This window comes from Dendrobates tinctorius, unplaced genomic scaffold (assembly GCF_039654945.1).
Source record: "Dendrobates tinctorius isolate UK_male_01 unplaced genomic scaffold, ASM3965494v1 ptg000294l, whole genome shotgun sequence".
Lineage (NCBI taxonomy): Eukaryota > Metazoa > Chordata > Amphibia > Anura > Dendrobatidae > Dendrobates > Dendrobates tinctorius.
In genome coordinates this window covers 2327550-2345365 of record NW_027361961.1, presented here as the reverse complement: position 1 = coordinate 2345365, position 17816 = coordinate 2327550, and the positions used below count along the sequence as shown (strand labels likewise).

Genomic DNA, 17816 nt, shown 5'->3' with positions numbered 1-17816 from the left:
CGGCTGCAGGATGCTGGGGACTGGGGAGCGCTGCATAGGGGAATGCCCGGGCGTTCCGGTTTTCTGGGTCGCGGTGATGTCGGGGGCCGAGCCTGGGAGCGCTTCCGGGTCGGCGGCGCCACTGCGCAGGCGCGAAGGCCCCAAGATGGCAGCGCCCATCGGGAGAGGCGCCGGTCCACCGGCCATTAGCGGAGCCAGCTGGGGAGGGGGGCCCTATTAGGGGGGAGGGCGCGGTATATCTGCTGTCTGGAGGAGAGATATATAGGCAGGACCCTAGATGGGTGCCATGCCTTGGCCACATTATTACAGTGCAGTAATGGAGAGTGATCAGCAGCAGCAAAAGCAGCCAGCAGCAGCAGCAGCGACAAGCATCACTGCCGCCCCTGGAGGACCTTCGGTAGGTCAGACAAAAGAGGAAAGAGTCCCGTGACAGTAAGGAACATGCAGGACGAAGTGACCAATCCAGTCATAAAAGCTCCTTTAGACAGACAGCAGCATCGACTGAGAAAACTCCCCCTCATTCTCCGGTACTTAATTGTGGCACTGGTAAGTGATCTACGTGAATGTTCACTCAGTGACGGGGCCTCCCTCTATGTTTTATTTTAGGAGAAGAAAGCCACAAGTAATACAAAACACAGAATGCACACTGTGTGCATGCCCGTTGCCAGACTCGTGCCCCAAAAGGTTGTGTCCCCCCTGTATCCAGCAGACTGGCGGAAGAATCGCCCGTGGTAGCTGCAAGCTTAAAGGACATAGTCAGGGCAGAGATGAGGGAAGCCCTGAAATCCCTGTCCCAACCGGGAAGCTTAAGGGGTTGGGACCCTGTGGAGTCTGATTCCTCGGTAGAATGGAGAAGTAAGGACTCCCATGTTTCATCCCCCTCATCCTCCTCCTCAGAGGAGGATTCGGGTCGGTTTTGTCTGCCGCTTGACCGAGTGGACAAACTGGTAAAAGCGGTGAGAGGAACAATGGAAGTGGAGGAGCCTAGACCTCAGTTATCCATGCAGGATGTCATATTTGGTGGGCTGGAGCAGAGGAAGCGAAGGGTCTTCCCCTTGAACGAAAAGATTCAAGATCTAATCCGTAGAGAGTGGAAGAAACCAGATAAGAGAGGTTCGCTACCTTCAGCCCTCAAACGTAGATACCCCTTCGATGATCCGACGGTGAACACTTGGGACAAAGCCCCCAAATTAGACGCGGCAATTGTGAAGGCATCAAAAAGGCAGATACAGTTGTGGCCAAAAGTATTGACACCCCTGCAATTCTGTCAGATAATACTCAGTTTCTTCTTGAAAATGATTGCAAACACAAATTCTTTGATATATTATCTTCATTTAATTTGTCTTAAATGAAAAAACAAAAGAGAATGACGCAAAAAGCAAAACATTGATTATTTCACACAAAACTCCAAAAATGGGCCAGACAAAAGTATTGGCTCCCTCAGCCTAATACTTGGTTGCACAACCTTTAGGCAAAATAACTGCGACAACCGCTTCCGGTAACCATCAATGAGTTTCTTACAATGCTCTGCTGGAATTTTAGACCATTCTTCTTTGGCAAACTGCTCCAGGTCCCTGATATTTGAAGGGTGCCTTCTCCAAACTACCATTTTTAGATCTCTCCACAGGTGTTCTATGGGATTCAGGTCTGGACTCATTGCTGGCCACCTTAGAAGTCTCCAGTGCTTTCTCTCAAACCATTTTCTAGTGCTTTTTGAAGTGTGTTTTGGGTCATTGTCCTGCAGGAAGACCCATGACCTCTGAGGGAGACCCAGCTTTCTCACACTGGGCCCTACATTATGCTGCAAAATTTGTTGGTAGCCTTCAGACTTCATAATGCCTTGCACATGGTCAAGCAGTCCAGTGCCAGAGGCAGCAAAGCAACCCCAAAACATCAGGGAACCTCCGCCATGTTTGACTGTAGGGACCGTTTTCTTTTCTTTGCCTCTTTTTTTCTCCTGTAAACTCTATGTTGATGCCTTTGCCCAAAAAGCTCTTCTTTTGTCTCATCTGACCAGAGAACATTCTTCCAAAACGTTTTAGGCTTTTTCAGGTAAGTTTTTGCAAACTCCAGCCTGGCTTTTTTATGTCTCAGGGTAAGAAGTGGGGTCTTCCTGGGTCTCCTACCATACAGACCCTTTTCATTCAGACGCCGACGGATAGTACGGGTTGACATTGTTATACCCTCGGACTGCAGGGCAGCTTGAACTTGTTTGGATGTTAGTCGAGGTTCTTTATCCAACATCCGCACAATCTTGCGTTGAAATCTCTTGTCAATTTTTCTTTTCCGTCCACATCTAGGGAGGTTAGCCACAGTGCCATGGGCTTTAAACTTCTTGATGACACTGCGCACGGTAGACACAGGAACATTCAGGTCTTTGGAGATGGACTTGTAGCCTTGAGATTGCTCATGCTTCCTCACAATTTGGTTTCTCAAGTCCTCAGACAGTTCTTTGGTCTTCTTTCTTTTCTCCATGCTCAATGTGGTACACACAAGGACACAGGACAGAGGTTGAGTCAACTTTAATCCATGTCAACTGGCTGCAAGAGTGATTTAGTTATTGCCAATACCTGTTAGGTGCCACAGGTAAGTTACAGGTGCTGTTAATTACACAAATTAGAGAAGCATCACATGATTTTTGGAACAGTGCTAATACTTTTGTCCACCCTCTTTTTTATGTTTGGTGTGGAATTATATCCAATTTGTCTTTAGGACAATTCTTTTTGTGTTTTTTCATTTAAGACAAATTAATTGAAGATAATAATACCAAAGAATTTGTGTTTGCAATCATTTTCAGGAAGAAACTGAGTATTATCTGACAGAATTGCAGGGGTGTCAATACTTTTGGCCACAACTGTACCTTCCTTAAGAGCACCTGGGAGATGGCAGCCGGTTCTTTAAGACCAGCAGTAGCCTCAACCTGTATGGCCAGGTCCATGATGATCTGGTTGGACCAGTTAGAATCACAGTTGAAACGGGACGTCTAGACAGACAATTCTTGGGGCCCTACCAGTAATCCAGGTGGCCGCAGCCTTCCTAGCGGACGCCTCTGCCGATGCAGTAAGAATGGCCGCCAGGGCAGCAGGACTCTCTAATGCGGCTTTTAGAGCCCTGTGGCTAAAGTGCTGGCAGGGAGACATTCAATCCAGAGCAAAACTCTGCACTATCCCATGTGAGGGGGAATATTTGTTCGGAGCAGTCCTGGATGAGCTGCTTGAGAAAGCCAGGGACGATAAGAAAAAGTTCCCAAATTTGTGGTCCGCATCCTACCGACGTCCATTCAATAGAAGGAGATTCGGTCAGGGGAGAAGGCGCAATCCTTCACCTAATAGAGACCGTCCCAGATGGGAAGATAGAAGGAGAAGAGGTACGGGTTTCATGTTCAGGCGTTCCTCAAGAGAGCGAAAGAAACCGAGCCAATGACTAGCAATTCCCGTGGGGGGTAGACTGGCAGCCTTCCTCCCAGCGTGGTGGCAGATCACCCATGTTGGCAGATCACCCATAGTGACTGGGTGCGGAATGTAATATCCACCGGGCTCAGGTTGGAGTTCAGTTATGTTCCACGGCATACCTTTAAACTAACTCCCTTAAGATCTTTGCCCCTTGAACAGGCTGCTTTAGAGGCAGAAGTAAAAAGCCTGTGCCTGAAAAATGTCCTGGTGGAGGTTCCGGAATCGGATAGAGGTAGAGGCTTCTACTCTCCCTTATTCCTGATCCAAAAACTGGATAAGACATTTAGAACCATCATTAATTTACGTTCCCGCAATGAATTTTTGGTTAATCACACCTTTAAGATGCAATCCATCAATTCAACAATAAAGATGTTGTTTGAAGGGTGTTTTATGTCAGTCATGGATTTGAAAGATGCATACTATCATGTGCCTATCCACGCAGACTTCCAGCAGTTCCTAAGAGTAACGGTTTCAATAGACCGTCATTTTCAGTATAGAGCTCTTCCTTTTGGTCTCTCTCAGCGGCGCCTCGGGTATTTATGAAAATAGTGGCCGAGGTCATGGCTCATTTGCGGGAGGCCGATATCTTGATTGTCCCGTACTTAGACGATTTCTTGATTGTGGGGAATTCGGTGGACCATTGTCTATCCCAGATAGAGAAGGCTAAATTTAGACTAAAGAGCCTCGGATGGATAATAAATTACGAGAAATCCCGATTTCAGCCCCTAAGAGTCCAAAAGTTTCTAGGCTTACTGTTAAATTCAGAAACTCAGCAGTGTCTTTTGCCATCAGATAAATTAGAACATATACAACAGCAGAAACTTCAGGCAATTAATAGGCCCTCCATGACCCTCAAGCAAGCCATGTCTCTGTTAGGCTCTCTGACCTCGTATTCCAGCAGTCAGGTGGGCACAATTTCACACTAGATCCCTTCAGAGAGATGTCATAGTTAATAGCAGGGCCTTAGAGGGATCTTTACAGGGTCAAGTATCGCTAAGCCCTTTGACTCTTACATCTCTTAGGTGGTGGCTCGATGACAAAAACTTATCCTCTTGGGTGCCCTGGGTGACGCAGATAACCCGCATAATAGCCACAGATGCTAGCCCCTGGGGTTGGGGGGACCACATGGGGGACATAGTGGAACAGGGACATTGGGACCCCGATGCGGAGACCTCATGTAACCAGAGGGAGCTGTTGGCGATTGAGTTAGCAGTCAACAAACTCGTTATGTACCTACAGGGTCATCATGTGAGGAACCTCTCGGACAACCAGGTAGCAGTATCCTATGTCAACCACCAAGGTGGAACACGCTCCGAGGCCTTGATGCGGATAACGGAACGTCTTTTTCAGATAGCCAAGGAAAATTTTCAATCTTTAACTGCGCTCAACATCAGAGGGAAAGACAACATGAAGGCAGACTTTCTAAGCCGCAGGGCCCTAAGGCAAGGAGAATGGGCTTTAAACACGGACATTTACAACCTGATTGTCCGCAAATGAGGTCAGCCGGAGGTAGACCTCTTTGCCACCAAAGAAAACAGAAAGGAAAAAACATTCTACTCTCTGAATCCCAGGGAAAATCCACTGGCAGTGGATGCCCTCCTGATAAAATGGGACTTCTGTCTGGCATATGCCTTTCCACCATTAAACCTCTTACCTCTGGTAGTAAGGAAGATCAGGGAAGATCGAGCGAGGGTCATATTGATTGCCCCCTTCTGGCCCAGAAGGACCTGGTTCGCATGGTTGAGGACCATGTCAGTTTGCGATCCCTGGGTACTTCCGAACCTTCCGGATCTCCTCTACCAGGGGCCAGTCAGCCACCCACAGGTAGCGGGACTTCATTTGATGGCGTGGTGTTTGAGAGGACACTATTGAAGAATAGAGGTTTTTCCAAAAATGTAATTGATACCCTCCTGAAAAGCAGAAAACAAGCTACCACAAATATCTATGCTAGAACCTGGAGGCGATTCCTTTCCACCTTTGAGTTTAATATCAGGGACGGAATACCCACAAAACAGATTCTGGAATTCCTCCAGAGGGGTCTCGAATTGGGCCTCTCCACAAGTACATTAAAGGTACAGGTTTCAGCCTTGGGGGCCCTATTAGCATGTGATATTGCCAGCAACTATTGGGTGGCGAGATTCATCAAAGCGGCTGCTAGATCGAGACCCATACACAAGGACAGATGTATACCATGGGACTTAAATTTAGTCCTTACAGCCATGACAGAAAAATCATTCGAACTTCTAGATTCAGCTTCACTAAAGGTTATATCCCTCAAGACGGCTTTTCTGGTAGTGATAACATCCGCACGTAGAATAAGCGATATACAGGCACTTTCCAGACTACCCCCTTATACAGAATTTTTACAGGATAGAGTAATCCTAAGACCGGACCCGGCATACCTTCCCAAAGTAGCATCACACTTTCACAGGACACAAGAGATAGTTCTGCCTTCCTTCCTCCCTAATCCAACCAATCCTAAGGAACAAAAACTTCAGGCGTTAGATGTTAAAAGATGCCTACTTAAATATTTATCAGCCACGGTTCATTGGAGGAAGGAGAACGCATTATTTCTATCCTTCCAAGGTCCCAAGAAAGGGTGTAGAGTATCCAAACGCACGTTAGCAAGGTGGATTAGGGAGGCTATCTCTCTTGCCTACACAGCAGGTGGCGGTCCGGCTCCACAGAATTTGAGGGCGCAATTCCACTTGTGCCATGGCGTCATCTTGGGCAGAGAGATCGGGAGTGTCAATTGACCAGATATGTAAGGCGGCCACCTGGTCATCTCCTTCCACCTTTTTTTCCTTGTACATCCAGTTCGGGAGGGGGGAAGAGTGTGGGCAGTGCGTGGGCGGACACTGTGAGTGTCTGTGTGTGCGGGCGGGCTCTGTGCGGGCCTCTTGTGGGTCTGTATGGGCCTAACGGGGGTCAGTGCCAGCTGCCAGATGTCTATACGGGCCTGCCGGGGGTCTGTGTCGGCTGCCGGGGGGTCTGTGTGTGTGTGCAGGCATCGTCCAATGGGACTACAGGTCCCATCGGGCGATGCCTGCTACAATGACAGTGATTGACACATTAGCCAATGATGGGACAGTAGTAGTCCCATCATCCGGCTAATGTGTTGAATGTAAAAAAAAAAAAACATACATACTACATACATACAACTTTCATACAACATACATACTACATACATAGTTCATATATACTACATTCATATAACATACATACTACATATATACTACATTCATACAGCATACATGCATGCTACATATATACAACATTCATACAACATACATACTACATATATACAGCATACATACATACTACATATATACAACATTCATACAACATACATACTACATACATACTACATATATACTACATTCATACAGCATACATGCATGCTACATATATACAACATTCAGACAACATACATACATACTACATATATACTACATTTATACAGCATACATACATACTACATATATACAACATTCATACAACATACATACTACATACATACTACATATATACTACATTTATACAGCATGCATACATACATACTACATACATACTTAATATATACTACATACTGTACATACTACATATATACTACATTCATACAACATACATACATATATACTACATTCATACTACATACATACATACTACATACATACATGCTACAGATATACTACATACAATACATACATATAGACATACAGTGCATATAACATAGAGTACATACTCACCATTACTTGTCACTTTGATCCCCGAAGCCAGTGTCATCTATGAAGAATATGAAAAAAACAAACCACCAAATAATCCCTGTTCCGCAGAAATCCACGAGTGAGTGTCCCACAATGATCTCCCGTGGAGAACAGCAGCATCAGCTGATGCGACCGTTCTCTAGGGGCTCCAGGAATCCAATGATGGGAGGTAGGTATCCTTCCGCACTGTATTCCTCCACCACTGTAAAAAAAAAATAGTCCCTACAAAGACAGGAGGAACGCAGGAGAGCGTGGACCCGATTTCAAACGTGAACCACAATTGATAGGCAGGGAGCATAGGGTGATGCCTGATATAGGACACGCTGCAGAACTTCTGGGTCAGGGTGCAGCAGTGTCATGGGGCCAAGGGATAGGGCGCCTAGTCTAGGGGGCGTGCCTAGATGAGTGCCTGTGCACCTGGAAGGGAGCGGCAGCCAGTCGCAGAACAGGAGGAGAAGCAGTTGATGGACAGGCGCCAGCAGTGGGGGCGGGCTGAGAGGACCGGAGGCGCCGGAGAGTCCTGGGCGGCGTGGAGGCACGGGAGGCAGCAGGGGCCACCGGAGCTGAGACAAGAGGAGCCGCGGCGGACCGGGCAGCGGCGACAGGAGCACGACCAGTGGCAGAGGTGGAATGGACAGCGGCGACAGGAGTATGACCAGTGGGAGCCGCGGCAGCTGCGGCCATAGCAGGAGCCGCAGCAGCTGCAGGGCGAGCTGGAGCCGCGGAAGAAGAAGGGGAGATGAGCGTGACAGTACCCCCCTCCTTACGCCCCCTCTTCTTAAGACTGGAAAGGAATCTGGCCAAGATACGAGGAGCCTGAATGTTTTCCCGGGGCTCCCAAGATCTCTCAGGGCCGAAACCCTTCCAATCGATTAAGAAGAGGGTCTTACCTTCTTATCTTTTCATGGCGAGAATGTCTAACTTCAAAGACATCCTGTGCGGACACAGGCGGGGGCAAGCAGCCAGTGGAAGGATGAAAGCGGTTAAGTATAACAGGCTTTAAGAGAGAAGCATGGAAAGAATTAGGAATCCTTAGCGAAGTGGGAAGTTTTAACTTGTAGTCCACACCATTGATACGGGCTAAGACCTCAAACGGACCTATATACCGAGGACCCAGTTTATACGAGGGTTGCTTCAGAAGGACAAATTTAGATACAGCCATACTTTATGTTCGGGTTGGTACAGTGGAGAACCCAGGCGTTTTTTATCGGCATGTCTCTTGATCCTGCCTTGAGCACGATCAAGCGCGGTTTTTGTCTGCCAGTCCCTGGAGATCTCCTCGGTAAGAAGATCGGCCGCCGGCACACCCGAGACAGGAGGTACCGGCAGAGGAACATCAGGATATTGTCCGTAGACAATAAAGAAGGGTGATTTGGAGGAGGATTCATTGGTATGGTTGTTGTAGGGGAATTCGGCCCACGGGGAGTTTCAATAGTTTAGATACATCAGGGGCTCTCCAAACGCACATGACACCCGCAGACCATTCCATCAAAGTCTGCATTCCAAAACGTCACTACTTCCCTTCCGAGCCCTGACGTGTGTCCATACAGTAGTTTTCTCCCACATATGGGGTGTCAGAGTACTCAGGACAAATTGGACAACAACTTTTGGGGTTCAATTTCTCCTGTTGCCCTTGGGAAAATAAAAAAATTGGGACTAATTGATCATGTTTGTGGAAAAAATAAGATTTTTTTATTTTCATGCCCTGGCATTATAAACTTCTGTGAAGCCTTTGGGGGTTCAAAGTGCTCACCTCACATCTAGATAAGTTCCTTAGGGGGTCTAGTTTTCAAAATGGGGTCATTTATGGGGGGCTTCCACTGTTTAGGTACATTAGGGGCTCTCCAAAGGCAACATGACATCCGCAGACCATTCCATCAAAGTCTGCATTCCAAAACGTCACTACTTCCCTTTCGAGCACCTACGTGTGCCCATACAGTAGTTTTCTCCCACATATGGGCTTTCAGCATACTCAGTACAAATTGGACAACAACTTTTGGGGTCCAATTTCTCCTGGTACCCTTGGGAAAATAAAAAAATGGTGACTAAAAGATCATGTTTGTGGAAAAAATACAAATTTTTTATTTTCACGCCCGGGCGTTATAAACTTCTGTGAAGCACTGGGGGGTTCAAAGTGCTCACCACACATCTAGATAAGTTCCTTGGGGGGTCTAGTTTACAAAATGGTGTAATTTGTGGGGGGTTTCCACTGTTTAGGTACATCAGGGGTTTTCCAATCGCGACATGGTGTCCGATCTCAATTCCAGCCAAAAACGTCAAATGGCGCTGCTTCCCTTCCGAGCTCTGCCATGCGCCCAAATAGTGGTTTACCCCCACATGTTGGGTGTCAGCGTACTCAGGACAAATTGCACAATAACTTTTAGGGTCCTGTTACCCTTGGAAAAATAAGAATTGAGGGTGAAAAGATCATTTTTGTGGAAAAAATATGATTTTTTAATTGTACGGCTGTATGTTATAAACTTCTGTGAAGCCCTTGGGGGTTCAAAGTTCTCACCACACATCTAGATAAGTTCCTTCGGGGGTCTAGTTTCCAAAATGGTGTCATTTGTGGGGGGTTTCCACTGTTTTGGTACATCAGGGGTTTTCCAATCACGACATGATGTCCGATCTCAATTCCAGCCAAAAACGTCAAATGGCGCTGCTTCCCTTCCGAGCTCTGCCATGCGCCCAAATAGTGGTTTACCCCCACATGTGGGGTATCAACGTACTCAGGACAAATTGCACAATAACTTTTAGGGTCCTGTTACCCATGGGAAAATAAAAATTGGGGTGAAAAGATCATTTTTGTGGAAAAAATATGATTTTTTAATTGTACCGCTGTACGTTATAAACTTCTGTAAAGCCCTTGTGGGTTCAAAGTTCTCACCACATATCTAGATAAGTTCCTTGGGGGGTCTAGTTCCCAAAATGGGGTCACTTGTAGGAGGTTTCCACTGTTTAGGTACATCAGGGACTCTCCAAACGTGACATGGCGTCCGATCTGAATTCCAGCCAATTTTGCATTGAAAAAGTCAAATGGCGCTCCTTCCATTCTGAGCTTTGCCATGCGCCGAAACAGTCGTTCCCTCCCACATATCAGGTATCAGCGTACTCAGGACAAATTGCACAATAACTTTTGCAGTCCAATTTCTCCTGTTACCCTTGGTAAAATAAAAAAAATTGAACCTGAAGTATTTTTTTTGTGAAAAAAAGTTAGATGTTCATTTTTTTTTAAATATTCAAAAAAATTCCTGTGACGCACCTGAAGGGTTAATAAACTTCTTGAATGTGGATTTGAGCACCTTAAGGGGTGCAGTTTTTAGAATGGTGTCACTTTTGGGTATTTTCTATCATATAGACCCCTCAAAGTGGCTTCAAATGTGATGTGGTCCTAAAAATAAAATGGTGTTGTAAAAATGAGAAATCGCTGGTCAAATTTTAACCCTTATAACTTCCTAACAAAAAAAAATTTTGGTTCCAAAATTGTGCTGATGTAAAGTAAACATGTGTGCCATATCTCTGTGATTTAAGGACATAAAAATTCAAAGTTGGAAAATTGCGAAATTTTCAAAATTTTCGCCAAATTTCCGTTTTTCTCACAAATAAACGCAAGTTATTTGAATGAAATTTTACCACTAATATGAAGTACAATATGTCACGAGAAAACAATGTCAGAATCACCGGGATCCATGGAAGCGTTCCAGAGTTATGACCTCATAAAGGTACAGTGGTCAGAATTGTAAAAATTGGCCCGGTCATGAACGTGCAAACCACCCTTGGGGTGAAGGGGGTTAATATCATATTCATAATTCTAAATATAATTACTGGAGTAGATTTTAATTTTCACTAAAAAATACAGTTCTACAATCTCTACTTCTACAAACACTCTATATATACTGTATGAATATGTATATCTACAAAACTATAGAACTACAGAATTATACTCTATAAAATAATTGCATATAACTAATACATTGTATAACGCTTTAACACAACATATGATTACTTTTTTTAGCCAATTCCTAAACCAGACTTATTTCTCTGCAAAAAAATATCCTGAAAAGTTCTTGTGATTTTGAAGCTGATGGATTCTCTGAGCAAAGTGTTCAGTTTACAGGCCATGATGTCACTCACCACCTGCTTCTGTCTGTCAAATTCCGCCATCTTTTTTACAGAAAGAAGATCAAAACTTCGAATTTTTCTTGACTCAATCTGTGAAGTTTTTTCGGTGGTCGTTTGCATAATTTCATACGGTATAAAGCGAACGTGTAATTTTCTTCGTTCTTCATAGATTTGATTACTTAGTTTTGGAGGCTTTGATACCGGCTTCTGATAAGATTTTACTTTGCCTGTCTTTTCAAAATTAGCACAATTTATTTTCCTTTCACGATTCTCGTGTTTCCTAGCAAAATCAAGGGATTGCACACATTCAAATAAAGAATCTTTTTGTGACGCAATAACACGAGATTCAGGATTTAGAAACCCAAATTTGTTTACAAAACTCTTAATCATGGACTGTGTTTTGACATTCTCAATGACTGTTCTATACAAGCGGTCAAATATGGACATAAATGTATAGGTACATTCCTTCCGGCCAATCCTTAATTTTTGAAGACTATCAATATCTGGATAATTTTCATTTGATGTGCAAAAAATCAGAATTTTTAATCTGTCTTTATCATTTAAATTCACATGTGTTTCACCAGATATCATTAAAGATAATGTCCTAGCAAAGTTTACAGGGATCCACATTTTAAATAACTGATTCCTTTCCTCGTTACTCAAATCAAATTTGTCAACACAGCTTTCAGAAACCTCAGAGTTTCTGCAAACATGGATTTTGTTATCATATGCAGGAATGATTTTGCATATTTTTAACAAATTTTTCCTTACTTTACTTTGGAGTTGGGCCTCTGAGTGATCTATTCTTAGTGGTCCGTCTTTCCCTTGTCATCTACATCAGTTCTGAAGTCACCTCCTACTTCTCCATCTTGTTCCACGTCTGCAAGGTCACCTTGAATGGCTGCTTGAAATATCTCAGCTTGTAGTTCCTTTGATGGACAACGCTGGTCTCTTGTCTTCACACGTCTACCTTCAGCACGTCTGGCACTTGTAGTACTTCTCAATCCATCTGGCAATTCTTAGTCCTCACTTCTAGGTTCTGTCTGATTCTTGTGACTTGTCCATAATAATGGAGTTCCTGATAACTTGCACATATGACGTTAGCAAAGTTCATTCCCCCTTTTGGGCAATTTGAGGGAAATCCGCGAAAAGTACAAAAATTCAGATCTGGCTGGCTCTCCAATGTAAAAAATGCGTATTCTTGTAAAATACTCAGGACTTGTTACCAGATAAAAATGTAGTGGTTTATTTGGATTCTTCCATCAAAGAAAAGATTATTACAGAAAAACATAAAAATAGGTGCATGATTATAAAGAGATAGTCCATTTGTTCTTAGCAAAACTTATATCCTTCTTTCTCTGGGATCCCACATGGCGAATGGCGTCTGTCTCTGTTCGGCTTCTCACGTAGCCATCAAGTTACATACCAGCTGTCCGTAATGTCATGGCCCAGCACAGATGACTCCTCGAATGTGTTGTGTTTCATGGTGATAGGGAAGGAGAGCGCGAGCGACCCCCCCCCCTAGAGTAAGCCCCCACCTTAAATATACATCTTTCAAAGCACGTGGTCTCCACATATAGGGTTGTCCTTTTCCATGAGCTAACCTTACAAAAATAGCCTATGTAATGTCAGCTAAAGCAATGTACAGAACTGCGTGTAAAAAGAAATTAACGGATTATTAATATTTAACAGTGTACCGTATTTTTCGGACCATAAGACACACTTTTTTCCCCCAAAATTTGAGGGGAAAATGGGGGTGCCTCTTATGGTCCAGATGCACTTACCAGGAGACACCATCCGAGGCTGATGGGCGGCAATTTGGCAGATGATCGGTGGTGCGGGGGCTCCGCCGGCATTGGTGGAAATCCCGGAGCCCCTGCACATCCATCCCAGGCTGGTGCGGCACTTTTGCAGGTGATCGGCAGTGCAGGGGCTCCGCCGGCATTTTGTGAAAGGAGCCCCCGCACTTCCATAGTTGTAATGCTGATTTGAAAATGGCCGCTCATAGTGAGATCTCGGAAGACGAGATGACATCCCGGGAGACGAGATCTTGTCTCCTGAGATCTCACTCTGCGCATGCGCCGCCTCCCGCGGCCATTTTCCTGAAGCTCAATTCAGCATTACAATTGAGCTTCAGGAAAATGGGCGCAATGTAATGCTGAATTGAGCTTCAGGAAAATGGCCGCCGGAGGCGGCGCATGCGCAGAGTGAGATCTCAGGAGACGAGATCTCGTCTCCCGAGATTTCTCTGCGCGGCCATTTTCAAATCAGCATTACAACTATGGAAGTGCGGGGGCTCCTTTCACAAAATGCCGGCAGAGCCCCTGCACTGCCGATCACCTGCAAAAGTGCCGCACCAGCCCAGGATGGATGTGTGGGGGCTCCAGGATTTCCACCAATGCCGGTGGAGCCCCCGCACCACCGATCATCTGCCAAATCGCCGCCCATCAGCCTAGGATGGATGTGTGGGGGCTTTCACAAAATGGCAGAGCCCCCACACCACCGAACCTGCTGCACTAGCCAGGGATGAGCCAGACCACCTCCTGTGACCCCACTCCACCAGCGCTCCATATCACACCCTACCCCCCAGGTGAGCTGAATAATTCAGACTATAAGACGGACCCTCATTTTGTTTCCCTATTTTTCTTCTGAAAATTTGGGGTGCATCTTATGGTCCGGTGCATCTTATAGTCCGAAAAATACGGTAAGTTGTTTTTAGAAATACCCAGTGTCCTCACATTCTTTTCCCTCTTTACTTTCAAAGTCAACAAACTGGTTCCAGACTATAATACACAATTAGCATATCAGCACACATCAATAAATAAAGATAAACACACACTATGTACAAGTCACTGTTACAGACTTACACAGTATGTTATATGGTATATCAATTTTCAAAAACATAGTCGTCTGGTTAATTAAGATATACTCTGGTTTAACAAATTATCTTTATTTAGCTCTATGGCTTTGCAAAAACGCAGAAAAATGCATGCAAAAATGCATTTTTTACCCAACGTTTTTCCTGCCAAGAGGGGCTGAAACCTTGTAGAAATTTCTACAAGCAAATACGCAACGTGCGCACATTTCCTAGGGGCAAGGTTAAAGAACCATTTACCACCAAAGGTTTATTATAGTTATGGCTCTGCTCCGCACACACACGGCTCTACTCCATACACAAAAAGCCGCACACCTTGTACATATGCGTCTCCGCTCTGTACACACACAGCTCCGCTCTGTACACCTTGTACACACACGGCTCTGCTCTTTAAACCCCGTACACACGGCTCCACCCCGTACACACATGGCTCCGCTCCGCACATTTCGTACACGCACGGCTGCACACACCTCATACACACACGGCTCCGCTCCGTACACCTCGTACGTGCAGGGCTCCACTCCTTACAGTATGCTCACAGCACTGCTCCGTACACCTCATACACCCATGGCTCTGCTCCGTTCACCTCGTACGTGCATGGCTCAGCTCCGTACACCCAGTATGCACACAATTCCACTACGTACACCTCGTACACACAGCTCCGCTCCGTACACCTCGTACACACACAGCTCCGCTCCGTACACCTTGTACACACACGGCTCCGCTCCGTACACCTCGTACACACGCGGCTCCGCTCCGTACACCTCGTACACACACGGCTCCGCTCCGTACACCTCGCACACACATGGCTCTTCTCCGTACACCTCGTACACACACGGCTCTTCTCCGTACACCTCGTACACACACGGCTCCGCTCCGTACACCTCGTACACACACTGCTCCGCTCCGTACACCTCGTACACGCGGCTCCTCTCCGTACACCTCATACACACACGGATCCGCTCCGTACACCTCGTACACACGCGGCTCTGCTATATCCCCCCCTGTAAACCCCTCCTGACCCCACACAGAAACTTCCCCTCATCCAGCACCATGACAACCAGTACAGCAGAGTCCTGCATAGCTGAGGGCCCTGATCATGTGACCCCTGACTCCTCCCCTCCTGTGACCTCATCACAGGTCCTGTGTGCACGGAGTAGCCATATAAGTGGAGTGCGGGGGAGGTAGGTGCTGATGATTTCCCATTACTAGGAACAGGCGGCATTAACCCCTTTAGCACTGAGATTCTTTTGGGGTCTCTGTGGTGTGAACAGTGACGTAACAGCTGTGGACAGAATGCGGTTTAGCTGGTTCCCAGCTCCACATTAGGTCCTAGATTATTCGGCTAGCTATAGCGCTTGCTGAATAAGCTGCAGAGGGATCCCGGATACATGGAGCGCATCAGCTGATCGGTGCCGCAGCTATGTCACAGTCACAGCACATAGAGAGCCTGTATGTTCCGCTCTCCTTGCATGTGCTTTGACAGTGACACAGCCACGACACATGCAGCTACGGTGCTGATCGGCTGGCTCCTTCGATGAATCCGGGCTCCCTCTACAGCTTATTCGGCAAGCGTTATAGCTTGCCATATAAGCGGGGACCCAAAGAAATTTGCTCAATTCTAGTGATGAGTGACCGCACTCTCCACTCGATTATCACCGGTGATCGGACACTATGCTCAAGTTCTTGTCCCGCATGATTTGCCACTGATAGACAGCCAGTAACCATGCGGGGATTGCCCGCCATACACGGTGATGCTGTGGTCATGTTGGCTCCTGACATTACTGTGACTGTCTGTCCACATCACGTTATTGGGTTTATAGAAGACCCGGTGACACATCGTCCTCAGGAAGCATTTCAGGCAGAGTTGGTATGGGAGGGTGAACTTGGATTAATGTCCACCATCTCTAAAGGTGTATGTAATCTTTTTTAAATCATTAAATAAATAATTAAAAAAAAAAAAACAATGTGGGGACCCCTCTAATTTTGATAGCCAGCCAAGGTAAAGCAGACAGCTGGGGGCTGATATTACCAGGCTGTTAAAGTCCATAGATATTGGCCCCTTCACAGCCTAAAAATACCATCCCCGGCACTTTGCCTGGCTCTTCCCCGTTGCCCTGGTGCATTGGCTATCAAAGTAATATCTTTGGAGGTTGATGCCAGCTGTGTATTGTAAGCTGACACCAAGCCCAGGGGTTATTAGTGGAGAGGCACTTATCAGACACCCCCAATGACTAACCCCATAAGTTAAAAGAAAAAACATAAAAATATTTTATTTCAACAAAAATCTTGTTCCAGTACCACTATCCACCCACATACAGTATAATGTTCCCACAGTACCTCCATCCTCAAATTTATTTTGCAACATTTTAACACCTGTTTCTTGTTTTTTTTTCATATAATATATGAAAGCCTACATCAAAATGCCACAAAAAAAATCATATCCAGAAACAAAACACTGTACATGGAGACATTGGCATCAAATATCTCTTGTCTTGTTGTTCTTTCAAAAAAGCTTTTATAAAATTCTCAAACTTCTGTGTGTGATTCAGACATGAGATCTAACGTGATAGAAGATTACAGTGCGGGGAAGACGGGAAACCTTCATATGGACGGCCGGTGGTGATGGAGTCAGTGATGGACTCTGGCCAAATATGTTTCTAGAGCCATAGTAGAAGATGAAGATGTCATGCTTGTCATGATCCAGTCTGGATTTTGAGCCCTGTCTGCCCTTTCCTGGTCTGATCATGGCAAGGGTTAACTTTGCCTGGCCTCGTTTTGGGTTCAGGTCTGCTATTTCTTCCTGCTGCGTCCTGCAGGTGATATCAGTTATATTTTCTGCCTATGGCGTATCTGACTCTGGTAGTACCCTGATTTGTTGTGCTGCGTTTTCTGACTTAGCCCATGTCTGTTCCTTACTTCCTGCCTGTCCCGCCATAGTGTTTCCCCTTGTTTTTGGATTTCCTGGTGTTAGACTCGGCCTTGGCTTTGACCTGGCTTTGCCTTTTACTTCTGGTACTGCTGCTTTGGACTGGTTTTGACCCTCTGGTGCTCCTCTGACTCTGTGCTTGTTTTCTCCCTTTGTACTGCAGGACAGTCTATGTTTTGACTTGGCTTGTTTGACTTTTCTGTTGCCACCTGATGGTAGCCTCGCTACAGCGCTGCCATGAACAGTATTTTTTTCTGTTTTCTCCTCTCTTTATGGATCCGCTTCGCACGCTGGGGGATCAGGTGGTTAGTCTGACTAAGATGATACTGGATTTGTCTGTGGAACATAGAGCCCTGGCCACCTCTCATAATCAACTTCAGAGGGAGCTCTCTGAGACAGTTAGGTTTTTTCAGGGTTCTATTACCCAATCTGTTTGTAATCACTTGGAACCTATAGATGTCTCACTCCACTCCCCTGAACCTATGGTCAAGCTCCCAGATACTTTTTCCGGGGAGAAGGAGAAGTTCTGCACATTTAGGGAGAGTTGCAAATTGTTTTTCTCCCTTATAACCCATCCTCTGAGGATGAGAGTCAACAGGTGAGGATAGTTATTTCTTTACTCTGGGAGGGTCCTCAGACTTGGACTTTTTCACTGCCTGCTACTGCCCCTG

The 17816-nt window shown here is 45.7% G+C and overlaps 1 protein-coding gene across 1 annotated transcript in view; it reads left to right on the top strand.

Moving 5' to 3' along the window:
* The window catches only part of LOC141072981 (uncharacterized), a 130340-nt gene that overhangs the window by 93195 nt on the left and 19329 nt on the right, over positions 1–17816 (top strand). The window contains exons 14-16 of the mRNA XM_073560247.1: positions 898–956; positions 3612–3914; positions 13899–13931. Coding sequence (XP_073416348.1) covers positions 898–956; positions 3612–3914; positions 13899–13931 — 395 coding nt within the window. The remainder of the gene's footprint in view (positions 1–897; positions 957–3611; positions 3915–13898; positions 13932–17816) is intronic.